General features: G+C 38.6%; 1 protein-coding gene across 1 annotated transcript in view; it reads right to left on the reverse strand.

Annotated features, from left to right (window-relative positions):
• LOC104105411 (uncharacterized) overlaps positions 1 to 25,779 on the reverse strand; it is a 31,694-nt gene extending 5,915 nt beyond the window's left edge. Inside the window, exons 1-6 of the mRNA XM_070182370.1 lie at positions 25,442 to 25,779; positions 25,248 to 25,309; positions 24,465 to 24,533; positions 1,211 to 1,286; positions 1,012 to 1,082; positions 451 to 552 (exon numbers count right to left, since the gene is read on the reverse strand). Of these exons, the coding sequence (XP_070038471.1) occupies positions 451 to 552; positions 1,012 to 1,082; positions 1,211 to 1,286; positions 24,465 to 24,533; positions 25,248 to 25,309; positions 25,442 to 25,496 (435 nt within the window). The 5' untranslated portion in view covers positions 25,497 to 25,779. The remainder of the gene's footprint in view (positions 1 to 450; positions 553 to 1,011; positions 1,083 to 1,210; positions 1,287 to 24,464; positions 24,534 to 25,247; positions 25,310 to 25,441) is intronic.
• Positions 25,780 to 26,135: the final 356 nt, after the last annotated feature.

The raw sequence follows: 26,135 nt of genomic DNA on the forward strand, positions 1-26,135 counted from the left end.
ATATCAAACCCAAATACCCAACTCTTTCTCAGGCTGTTTAAATAACTGCTTTCTTTTTATAAAATAATATTACTAGGGGGGAGGGGGGAGGGGATAATCAGAATTGAACCCACACATCGTGTTGAGACTCTCACTGGTACCACCACAGTACCACACTACAAATCTTGGTAGTAATGTACACTCAGAGAATACAAACACATTCACCTGACATGGGAAATATTTCTGGCCTATTACCAAGAGGGCTGGGGAGGTTGGGGCAAATTCATTAATAGCACACTATTGTTGACACAAGCTGCAACCAATCATCAAGCTTCACATGTTTAACAGAAACACCGCAATTATATATGCAAAAAATTGCATAATACTAGTGTGCTAGTTAGGCACATGGGAGTGCCAAGATCGCAGAGAAGGAATTAAGAGCAGAGGTAGTTTGCAAGAGATGATACTTACAGCAAGCGCCTCAGAAACATGCTCCAAGTGCTTTGTCAAATTTGAAACGGCACTTGTCATATTCTTTTTGGTAACATACATAAGGTCAGAGAATGATAAACCCTGCAAGAATTACACGAAAAGTTGAAAATATGTTTTCGTTTTTTAAATACTAGGGATATCGATCATTGTTAACCGTAACAAGTATGCAATGGTCATCTAAAGCTAGAGGCAGAAAAGCTTGGCCTTTGGTTGAGGGCTTGTTTCTTCCCCCCATTTTGACCCCTAATATTCTGTAGAAGGGCCGGTACCTAAGCTGAGGACCAACTTCAAGCTGACACGCCACCTAGACACACATGAGCATGTTACTCTCACTCATCCGTTTTATTTTACTTTTTTTTTTTGAGAAAGTCCTTCTCGCTCATGCATTTTAATTTCATCTGTCATGCTACACATACCTCTAGTACACCTTAGTATAATGAATCACCCAGACTTCCTTCGAGTAATCTCCACACTAATAGAAGCAGTAACAAGAGAGAGGGTATTACTTAAATAGAGAATCTAAGAAACAATTTATTTTACCTTCCACCACATATATCCATAACCCAACGCCCCTACTGCAGCAGTTGGCATGATAAGAGATGTCAAGTTACCTGAGACACAGAAGGCGACAAAGGGTGTAAGGACACATTGGCTGATAGAAAACAACTTCTACATAATCAAAGGAAAGATAAAGCAAAACATAGCATGAAACTCTTCAGTCAAGAATGGTGGAAGATACCAGTAGAATTTCCATTAAGAACAGTAATTGATCGTGCAGAAGCCAATTGTCGAACCTCCATTGCCAGCCTACGAACCTACAAAGAGAAAGCAATAAACATAAGTTGCATTGTAACATAGAGATATTTCATAATTTAATTTATTATGTGTTGGTTGATACACAACAGAATCAGGGGTTGATAATTCTTTTCTCCTGTCTAATAATAATAATAATAAAGGGGCATGTGATGCAAAGTATGTCTGTGAAAGACAACAAACTCAATTAGAGAGGTGGATTGGATGACGGACTAGCTCTCATTTTCTTTATTTTTCCTTTTTTTTAAAAAAAAAAAAAGAAATCAGAGAAATCTGCAATTCCAAATTTGAAACTAAGTAGATAATAAGCCTGCTCCTCAATCCTTCTCCACTTAAATTAATACCAGACTTGGTTCAAGTGTTCAACCGGCAAGATCCAAACTTGTGACCCGCGTCGTACCACCTTTGCCATTGAATGAAATCCCGGGGGCATGGCCAAGCTCATTTTTTCTAAACCTCTTACACACCATCTCAAACAATAGTATTTTTCACGTGATTTTGCTTTCTAAGTCATAAATCCATGTCTAATTTAATCCCATAAATTTAGTCCACATTGATTTTAATAAGTCGTATTGTTTTTTCGGTGCATTCCCATTTGTGTGATGATGGGAAATGTTAAACCCTAACCATCCAATTATTATTTTTATTATCGAGAATTCTTTGATGGCCAGTGATGCACGAACACGTTGGATAATGGGCCCGCCCTTTAACCCTTCTCGACTTAAATATCAGCTTTTGTCTGCAGCAAGATTCGAGTCTATGACTTGTGCCTAACCCACATAACATGTATTGCACTCTTACCACTAGACCAAAGCCCTAAGGGCCCCTATGCCATCTAGGCATTTAAACTGTGAAATTACTCATATATATGCCTCTCGCAACACCCACATTTAATCTGTGAATGCCAATGGACAAATTCTTTTTGGGGGAGTAAATCCAAAAATAGAAATTAAGGGACATATTAACACAATAAATTGGAAAAAGGAACACATCGGGCCTAAGCAACAATCTGTAGACCCCACTGGCATCCACCAAAAATGAAGAAAAAGCAAAAAGAGAGTGAGAGAAGGAAAGGAAAACTCTTGAGTCAATTTGATATAGCTTAATAAACTAAACTCATACAACACTGACACCATTACATCCATCGTTTAACCACTGAATCCATGATCTATACATACCTAAATGCCCTAGAGTTATAAGATGAGAACTTTATTGAGCATTCCAACGTATTTCATGTCCTTGTTAAACGCTCCAACCACTATTAAAGTTGGAAAAATTTCAGAGGGATTTTCTAAAAGCAGGGAAAGGAAAATTCATTTGGTCAATTGGAAGATCGTCACAACACCAAAGTCAATTGGAAGATCGTCACAACACCAGAGATCTAAGGGTGTTTTAACAAGGCATTACTTGGAAGTGGTTATGAAGATTTTCAGTAGAGGAGAATGCTCTTTGGAGAGAGGTGATTGCGGAGAAATATGGGGTTCTGGAAGGGGAGTGGAGGACTAAAAATATTACACTTCCCTATGAGCGCGGTTTATGGAGGAATACTTTAGAGGGGTTGTAAGAGTTTTTTTTTGATAAAGTAAGAGATTGTATTAATAAGGCATCCAAAAGATGCAAATTACAAAAGATGACAAAAGTGTACAAGACACTGAATTAGCTCATGTATAATGTTTAAACTAAGATCAGGGAGCTAACAAAATCCAAAATATTGTCCACACTATTAACAGGAGTATGGAAGTTCCCACTAAACAGGCTAACAAAACAGATAGCTTTTAAAGAGTGTAATGGAGTTGGGATTCCATCAAAACATCTGTGGTTCCTTTCATTCCATAAACACCAAAAAATTGCAGCGGGGATCATTCTCCAAATCCTCTTGATGGCTTTATCAACTCTCCAAAAAATCCATATGCATCTTTGATGTGCAAAGGCATCACCCATGCCAAGCCAAAAATAGAGTAGAAGAAATTCCAGATGTCATCTGCTATTGGGCAATGAAGAAACAAATGGTTGACACTCTCTGAATTTTGCTAGCATAGATAGCATCTGTTAGCTAGTACAATACCTCTTCTTCTTAGGTTATCTTGTGTTAAGCAAGCTTCTCTGAGAGCTAACCATGTGAAGCAAGATACTTTGAGTGGTTGTCTAGTCCTCCAGACATGTTTCCAAGGCCAATCCTCAAGCATCCCATTCTGTGAACATAGGAGGTTATAGCTGGCCTTGACTGTGTACTTTCCTCCTGTTGGGTTGCCCCAGATGAGTCTGTCAGGTTGATGCTCTTCAATTTTGCATTCTTCCAATGTGGATAATAGTATAAGCAGATCATTAATTTCCCAGTCTTGGAGGTTTCTTCTGAATAGAGGATTCCAAGTGTTCCCCTCCCTGTTGTGAGCAACCAACGAATTCTGACGACTAGCTATCTGATACAACTCAGGATATGATTATCTCAGTGTTGTGTTACCAATCCATCTGTCCTCCCAGAATTTTACATGAGAATCATTGCCAACTCTGTATGTTATTTCCTGGGGAAAATCAGTATGAAGAGACCTGATATGTTTCCATAGTCCCACCCCATGTGGGGCATTGTTTTCTTTGGTGCACCACTGGTGTTGAGCTCCATGCTTTGCCGTATCAATAAGCTGGTTCAGGCTGCCCATACCTCCATAGCCACTTCATTAACATGCTTTTGTTATGGAGTCCATGAACATAGGAGGTTATAGCTGGTCTTGACTGTGTACTTTCCTCCTGTTGAGTTGCCCCAGATAAGTCTGTCAGGTTGATGCTCTTCAATTTTGCATTCTTCCAATGTGGATAATAGTAGAAGCAGATCATTAATTTCCCAATCTTGGAGGTTTCTTCTGAATAGAGGATTCCAAGTGTTCCCCTCCCTGTTGTGAGCAACCAACGAATTCTGATGACTAGCTATCTGATACAACCCAGGATATGATTATCTCAGTGTTGTGTTACCAATCCATCTGTCCTCCCAGAATTTTACATGAGAGCCATTGCCAACTCTGTATGTTATTTCCCGGAGAAAATCAGTATGAAGAGACATGATATGTTTCCATAGTCCCACCCCATGTGGGGCATTGTTTTCTTTGGTGCACCACTGGTGTAGAGCTCCATGCTTTGACGTAATGACCTCCTTCCAATAAGCTGGTTCAGGCTGCCCATAACCTCCATAGCCACTTTATTAACATGCTTTTGTTATGGAGCTTTAGGTTCTTGAGTCCTATTCCCCCATCAGATTTAGGCTGAATAACTTTGGCCCATTTCACCAAAGGGAATTTGTGAGTTGTGTTGTTGCCCTCCCATAGAAACCTCCTTCTCAATCTGTCTAGCTGTTTCAGAACTAAGCTTGGCATAGGGTATAAGGACATATATTAAGTAGGGACGCTGTCAAGAACACTGCTAATTAAAGTGAGTCTGCCACCCATTGAGAGATACTGCATTTGCCAAGTTGCGAGTCTCTTTTCCACTTTTTCTACAACATCACTCCATACCCCGATTGATTTGTATTTAGCATCCAAAGGTAAACCTAGGTATGTAGTGGGGGAGAGATCCTATTTTACAACACAAGATCTCTGCCAATTCTTCTAGATTGGAGACTTCATTGACCAGGTATATGGTGCTTTTAAGCATGTTGATGTGTAATCCAGAAATGGCTTCAAAGATGAGCAAAGTGAGATTGAGATAAGATACTTGGAGTCTCTCTGCTCCACAAAAGATCAGTGTGTTATCTGCATATAGCAAATGGGAAACAGTGACTGAATTAGCTAGATTTCTGCCCACTTGAAACCCCTGTACCAATTCATCTCCTTGGCTTTGACCAGCATTTGTGTAAGGCCCTCCATGGCCAGTAAAAAGAGGAATGGAGAAAGAGGAACTCCTTGCCTGAGGCCCTTTTGTGGGGAGAAAAAACCTACCGGACTCCTATTCACCAGCATAGAATACTTCATTGAAGAAATGTTGAAATAAATCCACCTAATCCATCTGTCACCAAATCCCATCATCTTCAACATGTTGATAAGGTATGACCAGTTTAATTGATCAAAAGCCATCTCAATATCAAGTTTGCACAGTAAGCCAGTTTCCCCATTTTTGATTCTCCAATCCAAAACTTCATTTGCAATCAAGGATGCATCTGTGATTTGCCTATTTTTGATGAAGGCACTTTGTTGACCAGAGACCATCCCAATAACTCTTTTCATTCTTTCGGGAAGGATCTTCGCCACCAATTTATAGACACTGTCTATTAGACTAATTGGTCCGAAATCCTTAAACTCAATTGCACCTTTCTTCTTTGGGATGAGTGCTAGGAATGAAGCATTACAAGATCTAACCATATGATCATGTTGGTGGTAATGGTTAAGGGCTGCCATGAAGTCTGACTTGAGAACCTCCCAGCATTTTTGGAAAAATGCCATGGTGTAACCATTAGGGCCTGGTGCTTTGTATGGGGCACAGGAATTTAAGGCTGCAAGGACCTCTGGTTCCTCAAAAGGAGATTCCAGGTCCTCTCTATCATTTGAGCTGAGTGTGTGTAACCCTGTAAATTCTACTGAAGGTCTCCATGTTTCCTTCTCTGATAGTAGCTCAGAATTTCCTCCTTGATCAATCCTTTATCTTCAATTATCTCTTTTCCCACTTTGAGTCCATCAATACAGTTACCCCTTCTTCTTGAGTTTTCCATTTTTTGAAAGTACTTTGTGTTCCTGTCTCCTTCCTTCAGCCATAGACACCTGGACTTTTGCCTCCCGGAGGTTTCCTCAGCAATTGCCAACTGTTCAAGTTCCAATTTCAAGTTGAATGATTTCATCTTTTCCTCTGGTGTTTGAACTCTATGTTCTGCTATTTGCTCTAGTAATTGCAATTAGCAAGAGCTTTGTTCCTTTTGGTTTCCATGTTACCGAAGACTTCTTTGTTCCATCTAGTAAGATCCTTCTTTAAGCTCCTTAGTTTCTGGATAAGGATGAAATCTTGATTGCCAGTTAATAAGATTGCCACCATTCCTTCATCTTGTCCAGAAACCCCTCTGATTTGAGCCACATATTCTCAAATTTGAAATAAGGTGTAGTTTCCCAATCTCCACTCTCCAAAAGGATTGGCTTATTGTAACACCCCGGAAAATTTCGAAGTTCTTAAGTGTAAAGCCCGGTGAAATTTGCAAAGAAAATAATGTTTCATGGTGTCGGACTAGGCTTACGTGTTTGAGGATGCACCGAAAAGTAAAAAAAACTTTTTGGCAGAAAAGTGCATTTCTGCGGTCCATTATGCGACCGCAGAATCACTCTGCGGACCGCATAATGGCCGCAGAGTGAGGCAGTTAATTGGGCCAATTGGAAGCAATTATGCGGTCGACTATGCGACCGCATAACTGTTATGCGGTGCATTATGCGACCGCTTAACAGTTATGCAGACCACATAGTGACCGCATACACAGACAGTTCTTTTGGCTATTTTGTAACCAACTATGCGACCCATATGCGGTCCGCATATCGGTTATGCGATCGCATACCTTGTTCCGGAGCTCCATTTTTGGGTTTTTAAAACCCGACCCTATTTATTAAATACACCCTTTGGGACATTTTTGAGCTATAATCTGATATTTTAGAGCGAGAGAGAGTACCCTAGAGTGAGAAGGTGTTCTTCAATTATTGTTCTTCAATTCTTGCTCAAGTTTTGGAAGATTAAGAAGGGAAGCTCACTAGGTCTACATCCTAGAGGTAAGATCTACACCCTAAACCCTAATTTCGAATTTTGTGTAGAAATGGATAATAAGCAAGATAATTTCTGGGCAAGAGGATTGGTTATTTTACATGCATGTATTATCCAAGGATGTAGGAAGATTGTTGAGCTAAAAAAAATGGTAAAGCTTGGGTTGTGGGATGATGGAATCCTCCATAAAAAGGGCCTTTAAACCTTAATGCACACCTAGTGTTTGATAAAATGCTCAAATGAGCTAGAACCATAATCATCTTCCTAATTGTGGTTCAATTTGTTATATTTCTAAAATAGATTGAAGTTGCTAAGAATTCCGGAACGTCTTAGAGTTTAAGGAAGCTTAATTGAGGTATGTTGGCTAAACTCTTCTTTAAGAATTGGAATTCTCATTATCCTTGTAAGTTCCGAGATGTTGATTATAAATCGAGTATTCCGATAAGTTTTGTTATGAAGATATATGTTCAATTCGTATTTCAAATGCTCTTATCATATTGCATTATAAATTGAGGATGAGTCCCAAACTATGGATTACGTATCCACATGTTATAATTTCTAGTCGTGATTTATGTGAAAGTTATTATGCCAAGTTGTGTAGAGATTGCGATTTTGATATACCTCCACCCGCATACATTGGGGTGAAGCGGCATGACCGCTTTGTGTGGGGATTATGGTATAGAGATTGTGATTGTGACACACCTCCATCCGCATATATATTGGGGTGAGGCGGCATGACCGCTTTGTGTAGGGATTATGATATTGTAGGACTGCACTTCCACCCGCTTACATTGGGGTGAGGCGGTACGACCGCTTTGTGTATGGTTTTGGTATTGTTGGGGCACCACCACCCGCATACATTGGGGTGAGGCGGCATAGCCGCTTTGTGTTGGTATTGGTATTGTTGATGCATTTCCACCCGCATACATTGGGGTGAGGCAGCATAGCCGCTTTGTGTAGGTTCTTGGTACTGTGGTTATACATCCACCCGCATATATTGAGGTGAGGCGGCAGGGCCGCTTGATTAGAGTTGTGGTCTTGTACGTACACCTCCACCTGCATACATCGGGTGAGGCGGCGGGGCCGCTTTGTGTGAAGACGGTTATAGAGGATCTCATCTTAAATCCTATAAATGTTGTAGATAGCTTTTAATAAGCTTGCTATGGTTGAGACGGTTATCTATATTATTCTATTGCCGCACTCGTTCATTATAATTATCTTGTATTTCTAAATTCTTAAATTGGTGTTTAGTTTTCATACTAGTACTATTCGACGGTACTAACGTCCCTTTTGCCTGGGGCGTTGCATCTTTAAATGGATGCAGGTGGTTCCACAGCAGGAGATATTGATCAGTGATAGCAGTACACCTTCTTCTCAGCTGACTTGGTAAGCCCCACTTCATCCCGGGTCATGTATCTTTTGTTCTTTATGTATTATGGTTGAGGTATAGACGGGGCCTTGTTGCCGGCATTATCATTGTACTCCTCTTTATCTATAAAGGCTCCGTAGACATAGTGTGGGTTGTGTATTGGTACTGGGAAAGACAAACTATGCTATGTTGTGGTTGTATTACTTGTCCATTTGAGACTTTAAAAAAGGTGAAACTTATGGTAAGAAATTGGAAATTGCAGACACGACCACTTTATTGTTTAATTAAGGAAAACATATATTCTCTTTATTCATGAATGAGTTTGGGTAGAAGAAATCTAACAGGCTTGCTCGGTCGGGTTCACTCGGTTGAGCGCCGGTCGCGCTCCGCGGTTTTGGGGCGTGACACTTATGATCTGAAATTACTCTGGGCATAGCAATTTGGTACACATTCTTGAACATTTCATTCCATTCAGTTGAGAATAGAAATCTATCAATCCTTGATGCTTGTAGAGAAGCCTCACCTCTTGACCATGTGTATAAAGCTCCCTGAAGTGGTGGAATCAATCAGACCTAACTCCTGGATTGTGTCTGAGACGCCCAACATAGCCCTGGATCTTCTTACGCAATTTAATCTCACTTTCAAATCTGCAGACATTAAAATCTCCACCAATTACCCAATTGTCAGATCACAACCGCCTGATTGCTGCAAGTTCGTGCCAAAGAACAGTTCTTTCAGGGTTGGTGTGAGGACCGTACACCCTGTGAATACCCAATTGAGATCTTCTAATAAACTTTTGAATCTGCAGGAGATTGAAAAGTTCCCCACTTCAGAGTCTACACAATTCCAATTCTTTTTATCCCACATAATTAGTATCCCTTTTTTGCTACCATATGCCTTCAGTTCAGCCCATGCCACCCATCTATTCCCCCATATTTGACTAATCAAGGAATTGCTCCAATCCTCTATTTTTGTTTCTTGTAAGCATAGAATATCTATCCCCCACTTGTGTACAAGGGATTTTAAAGTACTCCTTTTATTCTTCCTGTTAAGACCCTGTACATTCCAACTTAGGATTTTGATCTTCATTTAGGATGGATCTTTTGAGAACGGCCCCTTTCTGCCCTCTTGTAAACCACAAGCCAATTTCTTAAGCTCTGAACCCCCTTTAGACTTCCTTTTTTTTACTCCACTTCTATATTTGCCCGTTGTTGCAATTAGATCTTCCTTTTCTCCTCCATTCTATGCTGCCCTCTTGTAGACCCCAAGCCAATTTGTTAAGCCCCGAACCCCCTTTAGGCTTCCCTTTTTTTGATTCCACTTCTGTATTTGCCCGTTGTTGCAATTGGATCTTCCTTTTCTCCTCCATTCTAAGGATTAGCCCCATAATGTCTGATTCGAAGCCTGTAGCATGTACTCCGAATGCTTTGCAAGCTTTCAGCAGTGCCATTTTCGTCCATCTTGAGGTTTCCACCACTGTAGGTGTGTCCACCATTTGCATGCATGATTTAGATGAATCATCGGTGTCATACCGTGGCAAAGGGAGGAAATTGTTGAAAGACTTGGAAGAAAATTTTGATTCCAAGCCGCTGACAATTGGGGATACTGTTTGCATGAGCAATTCTGACAAATTAGGGCTGATTCTTCCTGCTTCATCATCAGCATTAGATTGGGAGTGGAGAGTTTTGTCAGAGGCGATGTGGTTAAGCGCTTGTATTTCCTCTGAGAGTGGGTCGAATTGATTCGTCAGTTGCACTGTTGAAGATTTGTGAAGACAAGGATCGTATGCGTAGCCGACTGCTCTCCAATAAGTAGCTGGCTTGGGCCTTGAGTATTTTTATTCTTGGACAGTTTTGGGCTTTTTGCATAATAACTAATATTCAGGCCCAACTTTTGCTTCCCTTTTTTCTCCCTTCCTTTTATTTGGCTTGTGTTGGGCCGGTTTTCCCCATCTGTAGATGGATGCTCCAGATTTTTTGAATTAAAGCTTGTCCCCTTCACGTGGGCCCTCATTGACTGACTAGTGGATGCAACGTCACAGGCAACTACAGAGATCGACTTTTTTGCAAAAGATGTTGTACCCAACTCTGATTTTTAATGGTGGGTTTTGGGTGTGACTGAGTTTCTTGAAGAAATGAAATTTTAAAGCTCCAATCCCCAACTTCGATGAACATAGTCGCCGGTGGCTTCTTGCCGGAGTTTCTGATACAGATTTCGAGCCCAATAGAAGTGTGTTCTATTTTTTGTGTCTTCGTCTATTCCGACAAATCCACCACACTGTTCTCCTATGTTTTTAAAGGTGTCTGATGTCCAAGCATGCAGAGGGATCCCAAAGACTTTGACCCAGAAGTTTTCCAGTCTGCTTCCTTCCGAGATTGTGCCCGATGTTGGTGACCACCAATCTAGAGAAAGGCGTCTGCAGTTCCAGAACCATTCACCTGCTTTAATCCTTATCGCTTCTTGTCTTGAAGGTAGTTTGAAAAGAAATTTGTTATGCTCCATGGGAGTGACTTTGAGACAGGTTATAGTTCTCCATCTAGTTATGAACCACTTTTGGATGGTCTCACGATTTGGGCTGAAGTTGAAAGGATTATTAAAGATTCCAACTAAGCTTCTGGCTAATGGATGATTGATCTCGACTGATGATGGAGTCGAAGTGATCGTGGGGAGATCTGGCCAGCTCTCAATTCTGGCTGATACATAGTAAGACTTGTCCTGTGGTGGTGGTTGTATAGGGATGGTTCTTCTGTGTTTCCCAACAAAACATAGGATTTTTTCTGCTATCTCCACCCATCCGCTGTTGTATTCTGCTTCCGGGACAATCATCGATTTTTCCTATCTCCCTGCCAGACTTCTATTCTTAAGTATCTGCCATATAAATTGTAATTTTGATATACCCTGTAAAGATATTGTTCTTGTTTCCTCCCCCATCTTCTGTATAGATCTCCTCTCCCCCTTGATGTTTGTTTCATAGCATCGCAAACCCATATGAGATTGTATTCGTCAATGCTCCTGCCACGCTCTGTAAAAGAAAACAATTTAATCTGGACATCTCCGATGTTAACAAGCTCAAAAGATTTATCCCCTGAAATAAAGAAAACTTTTTCCCCATATTTATGGGGCACATTTCCCAAGTCAGAGCAAATTTCTTTAAAAAGCCTATATAAGGAGCCCGCTTAGTAGTTAACAACAATTCAGCATGAGGTTTTTGCCTAACCCACACATTGGGCTTATTAAGAGTTTATTGGGAATGTTTCACTTAATCACTTAGGGTGGGTGACGTGTCCTCGATTATGATTCCTTAAGCCTTGAGTTAACACTCGTACGATGAACTTTTTTTATGGGTTCATACGACGAAATTTTTATGGTAAGATTTATTTCAAAGACTTAAGTTAGCAAAAGTGCTTAAATAGATGTTAAATGATTTGAAATCAAGTTAAGTGAGTATAATGGCCAAAAAGATGGAGGAACGTATTAGACGCCAAGTGTAGAAAACAGCTAAGTTTCGCTCCAATAAACGACCACCACGCGATCTGAATTTGGTCAAGTGTAGAAAAACAACTCAGCTATGCTTCAACACGTGACCGCGACGCAATCACCTGTAGATATAAATTTCAAATTTCGAGAAAGGCTCCTATTTTAGGTTTTGAGCATTAGGTCTTCTGCCACATAGCAAGTACGAAGTTGCGCAAACTCTCACACTCAAAGGTGAGTAATTCTTAGATAAATACATAGATTTACAACATCTAATCATGCTCCTAACATTAAATCACTTGGCAAATCCCTAGATTTCAAGAAACATCTTCAAGAACTCAAGAGATGGAAAACCTAGGGTTTTATGGGAACTTCCCTCAAGGTAAATTCTACTACTCCCTAGCATTAAAGTTAGAATCGTTTGACCATATTAAAACTATATAACACAAGAATTGATGGAGTTGGAGGTGAAAATTAACTTTAAGCCCTAGATAGCTAAATGAGACTTTGATGGAGGAATTGGGTTGAATGGATAGTTTGGGTAATGGTTTTAACCCCTAGATTGTAGATTTAGAAGAGTTGACTAAGCGAAGTTGCCGAGAGAAAACTTGGACAATTGTTTCGAGGTAAGTAAAGTTTACATTCCCTAAGTCAAGGGCCTAATAAGAAAATGTTTAATAAAAAACTTTATTTGATAAAAAGGTGACGGATTGTTCCCAAGTGTAAATGCTTTAACTTTTTGTTTGAAAACCCTTGATTGATTAAATGCTATGAAGTTATCATTAGTTCATGATATAGATTTTCTTTTCTTATAACTCAGCTAGCTCAGAATTTCAGAAGTAATTGAATCTCTTGTTTGATTTGATTGTTGTTGTGCCATTGCTTGCATTTATTCATATTCAACACAGATTAGATATATGTGATCACGCGCGTTTTGGGAGAAGTAGCCAACCTCCCCAAGTGTGAGAGCCATAGTTGTCAGGGCTAGCTGTCCCACAATTGCAGGTGCTTCACGTCTTCAGATTTATGTGTTTGGGGGAAGTGGTCAACCTCCCCAAGTGTAAAAGCCACCAGGGCTGAGGAATGGGCCAGTCATCCTCACACGTGAGGTGTATTTGTAAAATACAATCTTCGACATGTGGCCAATATAATAGTCGACACGTGACAAGTAATGCTTAGCCAGCTCCAAGTCAGACAGGACTGCTTTAGTGAATCGAACCGGAAGTACAATAGAGAGAGCGCATCCTGAATTATATATACCGAGATTAGACAACAGGGAATGACCCTCCAAAAAGTCTCTCGTATCCGAATAATGCAATCACCAAGTTCCGAAATATCTGAGATTTGGCATTAATTCCTTGGCAGCTACGAATCTTCCAGGCGTACGGTAGGAGCTTGATAGATAATGCTCAAAACCAACGAGCGTGATTCTGGGAACGGTTACCAGGAATTTGTACTATAAATACTCCTCACTTTATTTCACTTGGATTCATTAAGATTCGGATAGAAGAAACTCTAGATAATTTACTAACCTGTTGAGCTTATAAACATTGTTCACTAATCTTGCTCATCAATTCCTTTCCGTCAAGAATCATGGAATAAGAATCTCATCTACTTCATTCTTTCTTTACTGCTTTTACACTGCTTTCTTTTATAGTAATTTGTCTCATTTGTTTATTTTTTATTAACTACAGTCAATCTAATTGGATTGTGTCAGTTTATTGCGGCCTAATTTCTGTAAATTTAATTGATTAATCTAATAATCAATTTTTTAGGTTAAACAGCAGGTACCATTATTTATTCAGATTTGTGTGTTTGGGAGAAGTAGTCAACCTCCCTGAGTGTAAAAGTCGCAAGGGCCAGGGATTGGCACAGCCATCCACACACTCACAGACGCCATTGTTTGTTAGAAAAAAATTTCAAAATAAGAAACTTAGCTATATTAAATTATTAGAACTTAATTTAAATTTCATGTAACAGTTCAACTTTCAGATTACATGTTACAGATCAGCTTTCAGATTTCATGTTACAGTTCAGCTTTCAGATTTCATGTTACAGTTTAGCTTTCAGATTTCATGTTACCGTTCAGCTTTCAGATTTCAGTATTAACGTATTAAATTGCTTAAGTTATATTTATTGCATCCTAAATATATGTTTAACTGTTTAGTCTAGAAAAGTCTTGTGCTCCGCTTTGGGGGTGGTAAACAAGACTTACTAGGTTGTGATCACCCAAAAGGTCATCTTATGTTTTAGAACTCGAATTTGCGCTCTTAAGCCTTTAAAATCTCATTTTTACCCTCCTCGATTTGCGTGCGTAGTCCGGGCAAGTTTCCGGAAAGCTTTTATGTTGAAAACTAATGAAAATAAGAATTTTTGCCTTAAAAGTTGATTTTAGTTGACTTCGGTCAACATTTTTGGTAAACGGGCCCGGATCCGTGCTTTGACGGTCCCGGTAGGTCCGTATCGAATTATGGGACATGGGCGTATGCCCGGAATCGAATTTGGAGGTCCCTAACTTGAGTTATGAATTTTTTATGAAAATTAAAAGTTTGAAAATTATTTATTTTTAAGAATTGATTGATATTTGACGTTGTTAGTATCGGGTCCGTATTTTGGTTCCGGAGCCCGATACAGGTTCATTATGATATTTAAGACATGTCTGTGAAATTTGGTGAGAAATGGAGTTGATTTGACGTGATTCGGACGTCCAGTTGAGAAATTAGAAGTTTTAAAATGTTCTTGAGAATTTCATTTGATTGGGTGCTAAATTTAGAGTTCTAGGTGTTATTTTGGCTATTTGATCGCGCGAGCAAGTTCGTATGATGTTTTTGGACTTGTGTGTATGTTTGGTTTGGAACCCCGAGGGCTCGGGTGAGTTTCGGATAGGCCCCGGGATGTTTTGGACTTGGGAAAAATCTGGCTTTCTACAGATTCTGGTGTTTGTCATATCCTTCTTCGCGTTCGCGACAGTCCTCTCGCGAACGCGAAGAGTAATCTGATGAGGCTGAGACTTCTTCTTCGCGAACGCGAAGGCCTGGTCGCTAACGCGAAGTGATGGGGGATTTACCCTTCGCGAACGCGACCGGCTCAACGCGAATGCGAAGCATGTGGGGACCTGGGGGGTTTTGGTCGTTCCTACAGCGCGAACGCGAGCCATTCCTCGCGAACGCGAAGGCCAGAGGGGAGTGATCATCGCGAACGCGAGCTGGGTCTCGCGAACGCGAAGGCTTGGCAGCCAGTACCCTTCGCGAACGCGACAGTGCTCTCGCGAACGCGATGAACACTATCGCCCAGCACTTAACAGAATCCAAAACGGGATTTTTGCCAAAAAACTCATTTTTCTCAAAAACCAAACGATGAGGGGCGATTTTTCAAAGAGTCATTCCTTCCCCAAATTGTTGGTAAGTGATTCTAAACCATTTTCTTTCAATTACCCATTACATTTCTTGAATTTTCAACCTAAAATCTAGAGTTTTTATGGTAGATTTAGGGGTTAGGGTAGAAAATAGGGATTTCGGGAATTTGGGGATTTAGACCTCAATTTGAGGTCGGATTCCAAAACTAATTACATATTCGGGATCGGAGGTGAATGGGTAAAAAGATTTTGGTCCGAACCTCGGGTTTTGACCAAGCGGGCTCGGGGTCGATTTTTCGACTTTTTGGAGGAGAAATTGGGAAATTTAATTTATGCAATATAATTGATTCCTTTAGCAATATTTGATATTATTGAGTCATTTTTTAATAGATACGGGTGGTTTCGAGGTGAATTCCAAAGGAAAAGCTGTGATTGAGAATTAAGTGGCCTTCGGAGCGAGGTAAGTGTTGTGTCTAACCCTGACTTGAAGGAATTAGGAACCTTAGATTACTTGCTAAGTGAAATCTATGTGAGCGGCGTATATGTGAGGTGAGGAGTACTTATGCGCCGCCAAATTTACCTGTTTTTCCATGTTTCTCTGTTTTTCTTATATTGTTTTTTCCTATGTTAATTGCTACGTGTTATGCTAGTATTGTTCAATTTATCGTCCTTATCATGTTTACGGATTTTTTTGTGATAATTGAGTTTTTATTTCAAAGTTGAGATTGACATTATGGAACCAAATATTGAAGTAAGGTTTGTACTTGTTATTCTGTCTCCCTGTTGTTGTTGTTTATGCATTGCATTATTGTAAGGGAGAGTGTTAATGCACGAACGGTGATGCCGTGCCATATCGTGAGTGTTAATGCACGAAGGGTGATGTCGTGCCATATCGTGAGTGTTAATGCACGAAGGGTGATGCCGTGTCATATTGTGAGTGTTGATGCACGAAGGGTGATGGCGTGCCATGATATGAGAGTAAAAGCACGAAGGGTGATGCCGTGCCGTTTTTATTAATTTTATGGTGAGATTGAGAGTAAAAGCACGAAGGGTGATGCCGTGCATTTTTCTTTACTGTATTCACTATTCCTGTTGATTCATGGTATATTGACTGCTCCGGTGATCATTCTGTTGTAGTTCTTTATCTTGTATTCCCCTCAGTATGTCTCCCCTCCCGACATTTCCTGTTTAGTTCTTCATTCCTGTTATTTGCGTATACACCGTTAAATTGTACAGGTTGATTGTAGGTGCCTTGCCTTAGCCTCGTCACTACTTCGTCGAGGTTAGGCTCGACACTTACCAGTACATGGGGTCGGTTGTACTGATGCTGCACTCTGCACTTTCTGTGCAGATTTTGATACCTGCTCAGGTTGATCGAGATTTGCTATTGGTCCGCTGTCCGAAGACTCAAGGTAGATCTGTCGGCGTTCACAGACCTTGAAGTCCCCGTCTATCTTTTTATGTCCTGCTGTTTTCTTTCATTCAGACAGTTGTATTTCTTTCAGACTATTACTTGTAGTAAATTCTAGAATGCTCGTGAATTGTGACTCCAGATCCGGGTGGTAGTAATTAATACAGTTTTATGATATTCCGCACTTATTATATTTCATTTTAGTTAATTATTGTTATTTACTGAATGGAAATAAGGAATTGGTTTAATGATTCTCTAACATTGGCTTGTCTGGCAACTGAAATGTTAGGCGTCATCACGGTCCCGTCGGTGGAAAATTTCGGGTCGTGACATAGGTACCCTCGGAGATACTTAGCCCGTTAAGGCATGCCACGTCGTGTAGCAGACGTTAAGTGTGCAGGCGATGAAGCTCGTGGTTAGAGGCAAGTTTTCTAGATTCAATTCACAAGCTCCGTTGATTTATTCCAGTGATAACAGATTTCTTCGCAAGGTTTTATTAATATTACACTTTTATATTATTTCCTATGGAAACCCCCAGATCATGTATAATAAGTCCTTAAAGGCTCATGACTTTATTCAGTGGGTTATGGTTCACAGTTTAGCCACGTTAGACTCATGTACTTTTTGTTTGGCAGCTTACCAGCCTCGACTCTTGATCTAGTGTCACGTTAGACTCATGTACTTTATTATTATATAATTGATTTAATTCAATTTCGGCTATTTCAATTTTATTTCTCTTAACGATATTAATGATGTTCAATTCCGTGTAAAAAGTACATTTAGCACAAACTAGTTAAGGGTTCACTCGACGGGTAGCTTATGTCAGGTGGCCATCACATCCCACCCGAATTTTGGAGTGCGACATGATGAGAGTAAAGTAAGCTTTCGGGGATGCACGTAGGGGTGGGCATAATTTGGGCAAATCTGAAATCCAAACCGAATTCCGAATTTTTTGAATTTTTGGTTTGGATTTTCGGATTACGAATTGGTTTTGGGTTTAATTTTTAAAATTTTTGAATTTCGAATTGGATATTGAATTTGATACTTCGGATTTTTGGATATCCAAAAGGCAGAAATACCCTAATAGACACCCGTACTTGTTCCTATTTGACATCCTGGTTCCTTTACTCTATAAAGTTTTAAGTGCACACTTGAACTTGATCAAATATATTATTTTAATCCCCTCTGACCGTTGACCCAACTTATGTGGCATTGACTAAATTGAGCTGGACAATATGCGTGTAATGCACGCGAATGAAGAGAGTAAGCACTGGTAATTTTGATTTAAAAGATTAAAATAAGGAGAAAAAATAAAAAGGAGAGGCAGAAAATAAATTAAAAAGAGAGAAAAATAAAAAAAGGCTGAAGAGTCCTTCCTCCTCCCTCGTTAGTGTCGTTCATTCCCCATCCCTCATTTCTCTTCTTCTTCCCCTCCATTCTTCTCTTCCTCCTCTTCTTTCTCCCTCCATTCTTCAAGTAGGGTTCAAATAAAACCTATGAAAATTCAATTGATTTTCTGTTTTAGCTACTTATAAGTGTGGGATTTGACTTCAATTGATTGCAGTGGGCTTTGTAAATACAGATTCCAACTTTCTTCGAATTGGGTAAAGATTCTTGATGAGTCTCGTTTAATTTTGTTGTAATTTTCAAGTTTGAATTGGAACTCTCTATGGGATAGTGACTGAAAAAGGGTACCATCGTGGTCTTATTGGTAATATTCTTTGAATATATATTCAAGTTTTCTTCAAATTGAGTAAAGATATTTGATGGGTCTTGTTTATTTATCTGTAATTTTGAAGTAAATATGTATTGGAACTCTCCATCAATGGTGTGACCGAAGAAGGGTGCTTTTCGTGAAGGAAAAATAAAGTAGATGAAGGAGTAAAACATGAAAAGAAATTATATAATTTTTTAAATAATATGAAAAAAGTAAATTATTATTTTATCACGGAAAATCTGACGGGGACACTGATGTGTCATCCACGTCAAGCAAGTGAGCAACACACAGTTGTGGAGGTGTTTAGAATATCACGTTTGAACAAGTTCAGGTGTCCACTTGAAACTATGGAGTAAGGGGCCAGGATGTCAAATGAGAAGAAATACAAGTGTCTATTAGGCTATTATGCCTATCCAAAAATCCGAAATTTTTATACTTTATATTTTGTCCATTATCCATATGCCAATAGTAATAAGTTCAATACCCTACCCATTATATATTATCTCATATATTCAATATTAATTACTAAATTACTGTCAGAATACTTTTTATTTGGACATGGTTTTACTATTGTTACTTCTTATCGGCCGTATTAATGTCTCTGTTGTATTTTTATTTATAATAATTTCATTACTTGAATACTTTATTGGATGATTGCGGCAAGAATGAGGAACTTTTCAAGCAATTTAACAAGAGTAATGCATTCGGATATTCATTTTTGTAAAAAATAGAAACATCTCAACTTATACGCTCAAAGCCGTAAATCCATAATATCCAAACCGATTAATCCAAAACCGAACTTAAAAAATCCTATACAATCCGAACTTATTTGGATTGTCATTTCTTCAATTCGAAAACCGAAAATCCAAACCGAAATTCTCATATCCAATCCGAACTGCCCGAACGCCCACCCCTAGATGCAGACGGTGTGAAAGTAACATTTTAAGTATCAATGTTCCTAACATGCACAGGATTTCATGCCAAGAGAAAATGTCAATTCAAAGCATACAGAGGATTCAAGATAGAGAAACACATTAGGGTTTGAGATTTAGGAGAAACGTAGAAGATTGGGAGATTGTTGAGTTCCAAAGTTTGATAGTTGCTCCACAAGCATAATATTTCATGGATTAGCCATGATGTTCAGAGATTTGAGGGGGGAAGGGGGGATATAGTGGTGTATTTTTTCTAAAAAGTCCTATTATGGTTTATTATTGGATAGAGCAGAGGTAGCCTTTCCTTATCTCACGGTTTAGATACCTCGAGTGCCGAGAAAGCTGTGTTTCTTTACATGGTTAGCTATAAACGAGGTGAGTCTAACGGCTGAGAATTTCAGGAAGAGGAGAGTTACATGTATCAGTTGCAGCTTCATGTACAAGCGCTCAGATGAAGAAGTAGATTACCTTCTTTTACATTGTCATATTGCATCTTGCCTATGGTGTGAAGTGTTGGGTTGGGTTGGGTTGGACTTCAGCGGTGATGCCACGAACGGTTAAAGAAGTAATGTTCGGTTGGACATTCAACATTCAGGAGGAGGAGGAGACGCAAGGCTTGGGATGTCGCTCCAATTGCACTCATGTGGACCATTTAGAGAGAGTAAAATAGAAGACCTTTTGATGTGATAGAGAAGGACTTTTACATTCAAGGAGTAGCCTCTTTTCCCTTATTATGTTTTGGTGCACCAGATTCTTTTAAGCACAGAAGATTGGGTGCCTTTTGTAGATAACCATCTTTTTTGTGAGGTTTCTCTATATTTGGGTATGCTTCTTGTATACGGGTATTTATGCCCTTCATTAATGAAATCTTATTACCTATTTCAAAAAAAAATAAAAAATAACCATATTATGAAATACCAGTACTTCATCAATGTTAACTCTAGAAGGTAGTGCAAAAAATAATGTTGTTACTGCATCCAAGGGTGTGGCCTAGTGGTCAATGAAGAACGTTGAGAGCAATAAAGTCTTGGGTTCAAGGCCCAACGGAGACAAAAACACTAGGTGATTTCTTCACATTTGTTCAAGTTTTGGTGGATGGGGTTACCCGGTACCTGTGGTAGGAGATAGGATGTACCCACTGGAATTAGCCGAGATGCGTGCAAGCTGGCCCGAACACACGGTTATAAAAAGAATGATTTTGTTATTCTATGAAAAGGAAATTTAAAAGGCCAAATACATAGACAGCCCCTTAAACGTGTCCTTATTTTTCATGTAGACACCTAACCTAAGCATATGACCTATTGAACACTTTAACTATGCTTAAATTGTACCTATTAGATACAGAGTTGTGAAAAGAGGCTGCTTCCTCGCTTAAAGCGAGAAGCGAAGCGAGGCGACCCACTCACCGCTTCTGCTATCTGAAGCGTAGCAGGTATGAAAAAGCGGTCGCTTCCCACTAAAAAGCGAGAAGCGACGATGCGAAGAGAGGCGACTGAAGCGAGCGCTTCTCTGTTTTAAAGGGCTGCCTAATTAAAATAGATGTTCTTTTATTAAAGGCCAAATACCTATACGGCCCCTTAAACTTGGCTCCAATTTCCATTTAGACACTTTAACTATGTCAAATACCTATTGAACACTCCAACTTAATTCAAGTGTACCTATTAAACACTTCATGTGACGTGGCATAATGTGTGATTTTCACTCAAAGTTGGGCGCGTGAATAAGAAATATAACATTTGTTTTTTTTTTTCAAACATTTTTTTTATTCTTTGTCTTTCTCCTTCATTGTCTCTATCACTAATATCCCTCCAGATTTTCCTTTTCCTAATTTCTTCTCTGGATCTACTTACGGATTCATCCCAGAACATTGATTAACTTGTTATTTCACTTCAAATTCGATAAACTTACATGCCAAAGAAGAAGTGTAAACCTAAAAATGATTTATCAAGAGAGACCGAAAAAAACCTTGAAATCCAGAAAAGAATAAAAATCCAGCAATTTCGGATAGATACCACGAGAGAAACCCAACAATTTTAGAAATTAACAGAGAGAAATCCATCAAGAAAAATCCAGCAATTTCAGACAATAACCAAGCAAAATCGACTAGCTTAATTTGCAAAGAGAATCCAACAAGAAAAGCACAGCAATGTCAAATATCAGCAAAGCAAACCCAACAAGACAAAGTAGCAATTTCAGACATCAACCAAGCAAATTCGATTTTGCTGAGAGAAATCCAGCAATTTCAGAGATTAAACATGAAAAACTAACTTTATTTTGTAGCTACATACATGGAGATTAACCCAACGATTTCGCCGGCATCGACTTTTCCGTTAGATGTTAGAATTTAACGCCAAGTAGCGAAGTTACAAACATGACAAATTTTCAACCAAGAAACAATAATATGTTTTTTGTTTGGACATAGCTAAAGAGAGGGATCGATAGATAAGAGGAGGAAAGACATGAATGGAGCTACAAAGAAGAGATAGCTTTAGAAAGAGGGGGGGAGGTGGAGATAAAACTAAAAGGGGTGAAAATAGATTTTTTGGAATATTTAACCTTAAAAAAAGAAAATCGAAAGTCAAAATGGCACATGTCACTTTTTCATTCGATCTATTGCCACATCATCCGAAAGTGAACAGTACGCACTTAATTATTTACACAGGGTAAAGAAGATGTGTTTAATAGGTACACTTGAAATTAAATTTGAGTGTTCAATAGGTACTAGCCATAGTTAAAGTATCAAAATGGAAATTGGAGCCAAGTTTAAGAGGTCGTATAAGTATTTGGCCTTTATTAAAACATATCGACCAGCACCCCAGCAGCAACAGAGAAAGAAAGAGGCGACTAGAGTTCCAAGTTTTCTACACTTTTTCAACTTTAAGATCATCAAGTTTGGTCCAGGTATGTGATTTCCTCCTCCTCCTCTTCTTCTTCAGCGTCCAAATAGCAGCGAAATGCTGGCGAATTTTTTTTTCCCTTCAGTTCTTCTTTCTCATTCTTCTCTTCTTCTTCTTCTTCTTCTTCTTCTTCATTTTCCACTGTTTCAGCGTCCAAATAGCAGCGAAATGCTAGCGAATTTTTTTTTTCCTTTCAGATCTTCTTTCTCATTCTTCTCTTCTTCTTCTTCATTTTCTTGCACTGTTTTTTCGTTTGAAATGCTGCCCATTTTTTACTGGAATGGTATACTGCCCTTCCTCTTATTTTTATATCCTTCATTCGTAGTTCTTATTGCCCTTCCCTTCAGTATTTATTTTAATTTTTTTTTTTAAAATTCTGCTTCATTTCAAAAAAGCGAGCGCTTCGCTTCTCGCTTCTCGCTTCTAGCTTTAAGCGAAAATGGGGTTGTCGCTTTTCCTCGCTTCACGCTCTTCACAACACTGATTAGATACTTGAGGCACAAGCAGTTAAAATTTTCAAGCGCGTGAAGTTCAACTCGAGATGACGTGGCCGAAGAACCAATAAAAAAGACACACATCAGCAAAGAGAAGCAAAAACACGTAAGGAAAAAAAACTCTTCATCTCCTACTTCGAAACTGGTCGGACTTAATGGAAAGAAGTCCAGAAACGATGGAGCACATCTTTTTACTTCATTAGTTGCAAAATATATATATGTAAAATGAAGAGAAATTGAGAAACAAGAATAGGTCACCACCGGAAATTTTCTTAGTAAAAAACCCACCTTGTGAGGAAATGCAGAGCAGCAATATATCGTAGACCCACTTTGTTTGGAAATACAAATTGGTTGAAATGGCTTTTAAAACGGCGAAAAATGGCAGGTAAAATTTTATGCTATGCTCAGCGAACACCTTTCCTCTAGCGACCATAATACCCTTGCACTTCCCAGCGACAATTTGGAGTTCCGGGAAAGTTATGAAGAGCGCACATGCAGCATGGTAGTATTCCAGAGTTTTGAGATTGGATGTTGCTGTTAAAATTTTGAATTATTAAGCATTATCGGTTTACTTTTACTTGTCCACAATGGACTTTGCACTCCCCTTAAGAGATAATAAATGAATCGGTGTTGTCAAAGGCGAAAAGTGTTAAAAAGCGCTCCAGATCTATCGGGGCTTTAAGCGCAAAGCACAATTAAAGTGTGGGCTTTAATTAAAAAAGGCGCAACGAAGGAAAAAATAAAAACATATATGCAATATAAGACAAAATTAAGAATTTCATACATAATGATTTCCTTAACAATTGATATATTTTTTGCCAATTATAATTATTGTTTTGCACCGCTTTATTCAAGATAGAACTTATTGTTAATGAGGTGCACGCCTTAGTACCTTGCCTACACTGACGTGCAAAATAAGTGACGTGAACGCATACCCTGAGCTTTTTTGAACTTAAGGGCTTAAGCGTGCCTCAAATGCCTTTGACAACACTGAAATGAATTATACATTTTACCATATTACCCATAATAATGACAGCATTTCAAGAAGTTTTGAGAAATGATTTAGGGAATGAGTAGCTAATAATAAGAGTAAAATAAGAGAAAAAATTATCTTTCTCTTGATTTGCTAAAATGGACAAGTAAAAGTGAAAATGTCTTTTTAGTATAGTGAATAAGTAAAAGTGAACAGAGGGAGTAATGTATATTTCCTTGCTAGTTAAACATTGATGCATTGCTTTTGTGATGGCCATTTATTCTAGATTGTTGCTAAAAGAAAATGGCAGAAACACCTTTGTGGAGTGACCGAAAGTAACTGAATGAGTGTTGTTCAAGAAGCAAAAAGAATGGTAGAATTATTGGTTTGAAAATGTGGCTAAAGAAATTGCATAAAAAACATGAATTTGGAGAAAGAATGGCAATAGAACCAAAACGGCCAAATTCCTTTTTAGGTGAAGTTTTATGTTTTCCGGCAAAAACTTTGTTGTAGCTTAATATATATAGTCATTCCACGCATTTAATTTTGAGTAAGAAGCACACACCTGCCATGTCAGCAGTTCGTGCCTAATTGGTACAGTTTGGGCATAGTTCAAGTGTCCATACGTCATATGCTTAGTTTAGGCGTCTAGATGAAAAATCAGGACTAGTTTAAGGGGCCGTCTATGTATACGGCCTATTTATAGGACTGGAAATGTTCACGGATAGATAAACAGGTAGATTTTGCATATAAAACCACATTGGCAGTAGATCAAAAAAATTCAATGACAAAACTGAACTTTCATATGTATACTTAAGCTACTTTTTACGATCAAGGTACCTGTGCAGCCATAACATCTGAATCTCCAGCATCTGTCTCCCCTGATTTTTCATAATTTTTTATCAAGTTCTGTCAAAAAGATTGGGAAAGAATCACTTAAAGCATTCAAATACTAAATGCGGAAAACATAAAAGAAACAGGAAATTGGTTTTAAAATTTGACAACTACATCCTTCTTGTTAGTTACAGGTCATACAAGGATCTAGCAAAAAAATATATTCAAATAAAATCATATCCAGCAAAAAACCCTTGTAAACAAGGTGAGTTGATCATGTATCATGTATATGTACAGAACATAGTTCCTAAGCATTATTTTTTTGATAGGTAGTTCTTAAGCATTCTTCTCCCTGTTACGTTGCAAATTTCAGCATTCATGCTAAGTTACTCTCCTGTGCTAGCAATTGAAGCATTATACTAAGTGACTACAATCTAGATTACCTGTTTCGAGCAACAAACATGCATAAACAATAGTAGTTTTTCCATTAACAGAATTCATGGAATACGAAGCTAAAACTAATTCAATCAGTGACAACGCAGTCATTAAGAATTATCTCATTCACTTCCAAATTTCAGCATCCACCGTATATAATTCAGTGCTCGCTGTAGAAGCATTATACACCTAGGAGATACTTATTACACCTAGAATACCTAATTCAACCTCAGTTAAGAGCATAACTAGAAAAAAGGTTTCTGTTAACAGAAATTCAAAAAATACTAACTTAGTCACAGATAAAACTAACTCAATTTTGGCGAAAAACACTAATAAAAAGGTGAACGCAAGTACCTGAAGCTCGCCTAATACATCAGATAATTTACCGTTTTGGAACAGCACAGTACCAGTATACCCTACACATAAGGAATATATACATACGATCAGATCAAACTAGCAAAAATCGCTAAAAAGAAGAAAATCGAAATTGAAATTTTACTTAGAACAAAGTAGCATGAAAAAGACTCAAAAGGGAATAGTTTGCATACCAGCACCGACAATGAAGATGATTCTGCCTAAGCCTATTCCGGTTTGTAACGCCATGGCCGGCGATGACAAAGTGATTAGCAAACCCTAGAACAAAATATTACTATGCGTCTCCGATGAGAATTTTCGGAGTTGAATTTACAGGTGGTAGTGGGAAGTGAGCTAATGTTTAGTCGTTGTTCTAATTTAGTGCTGTGAAACGACGTAGTGTTGGTACTTGATTGCGGTTAGCCCAAGATTTACCCTTTCGCCAATTGCATCGGTCCTCGTCGTGGAATTTAAGCCACGTCAACGACGTGGGCCGCGGCGCGGTTGCTGTTTTAGTTGAGTAGTTTGCCCCACTGATCAATGTACTCCATAGGTATCTTTTTATTAATTATTGAAAAAATTATATAGTTCTTAAAAATAATATTGATAAAATGTATTTCTTCTGTTTCAATTTATGTTAACTTATTTATTTTTTAGTTTATACCAAAAAAAATTACCTCTTTTCATATTTAGAAATAATTTACATTTATGCAATAATTTATAGCCACACAAAATATATGTGCCTCATTTTACACCACAAGTTCAAAAGTCTTCTCTATTTTCTTAAACTCCGTTCCCAGTCAAATAGGTTCACATAAACGGAGGGAATATATTTTTTGTATACAATATATGACTATACAATATGTATATTATACATAATCAGTATAT

The sequence above is a fragment of the Nicotiana tomentosiformis genome, chromosome 8 (genome assembly GCF_000390325.3).
Source record: "Nicotiana tomentosiformis chromosome 8, ASM39032v3, whole genome shotgun sequence".
NCBI lineage: Eukaryota > Viridiplantae > Streptophyta > Magnoliopsida > Solanales > Solanaceae > Nicotiana > Nicotiana tomentosiformis.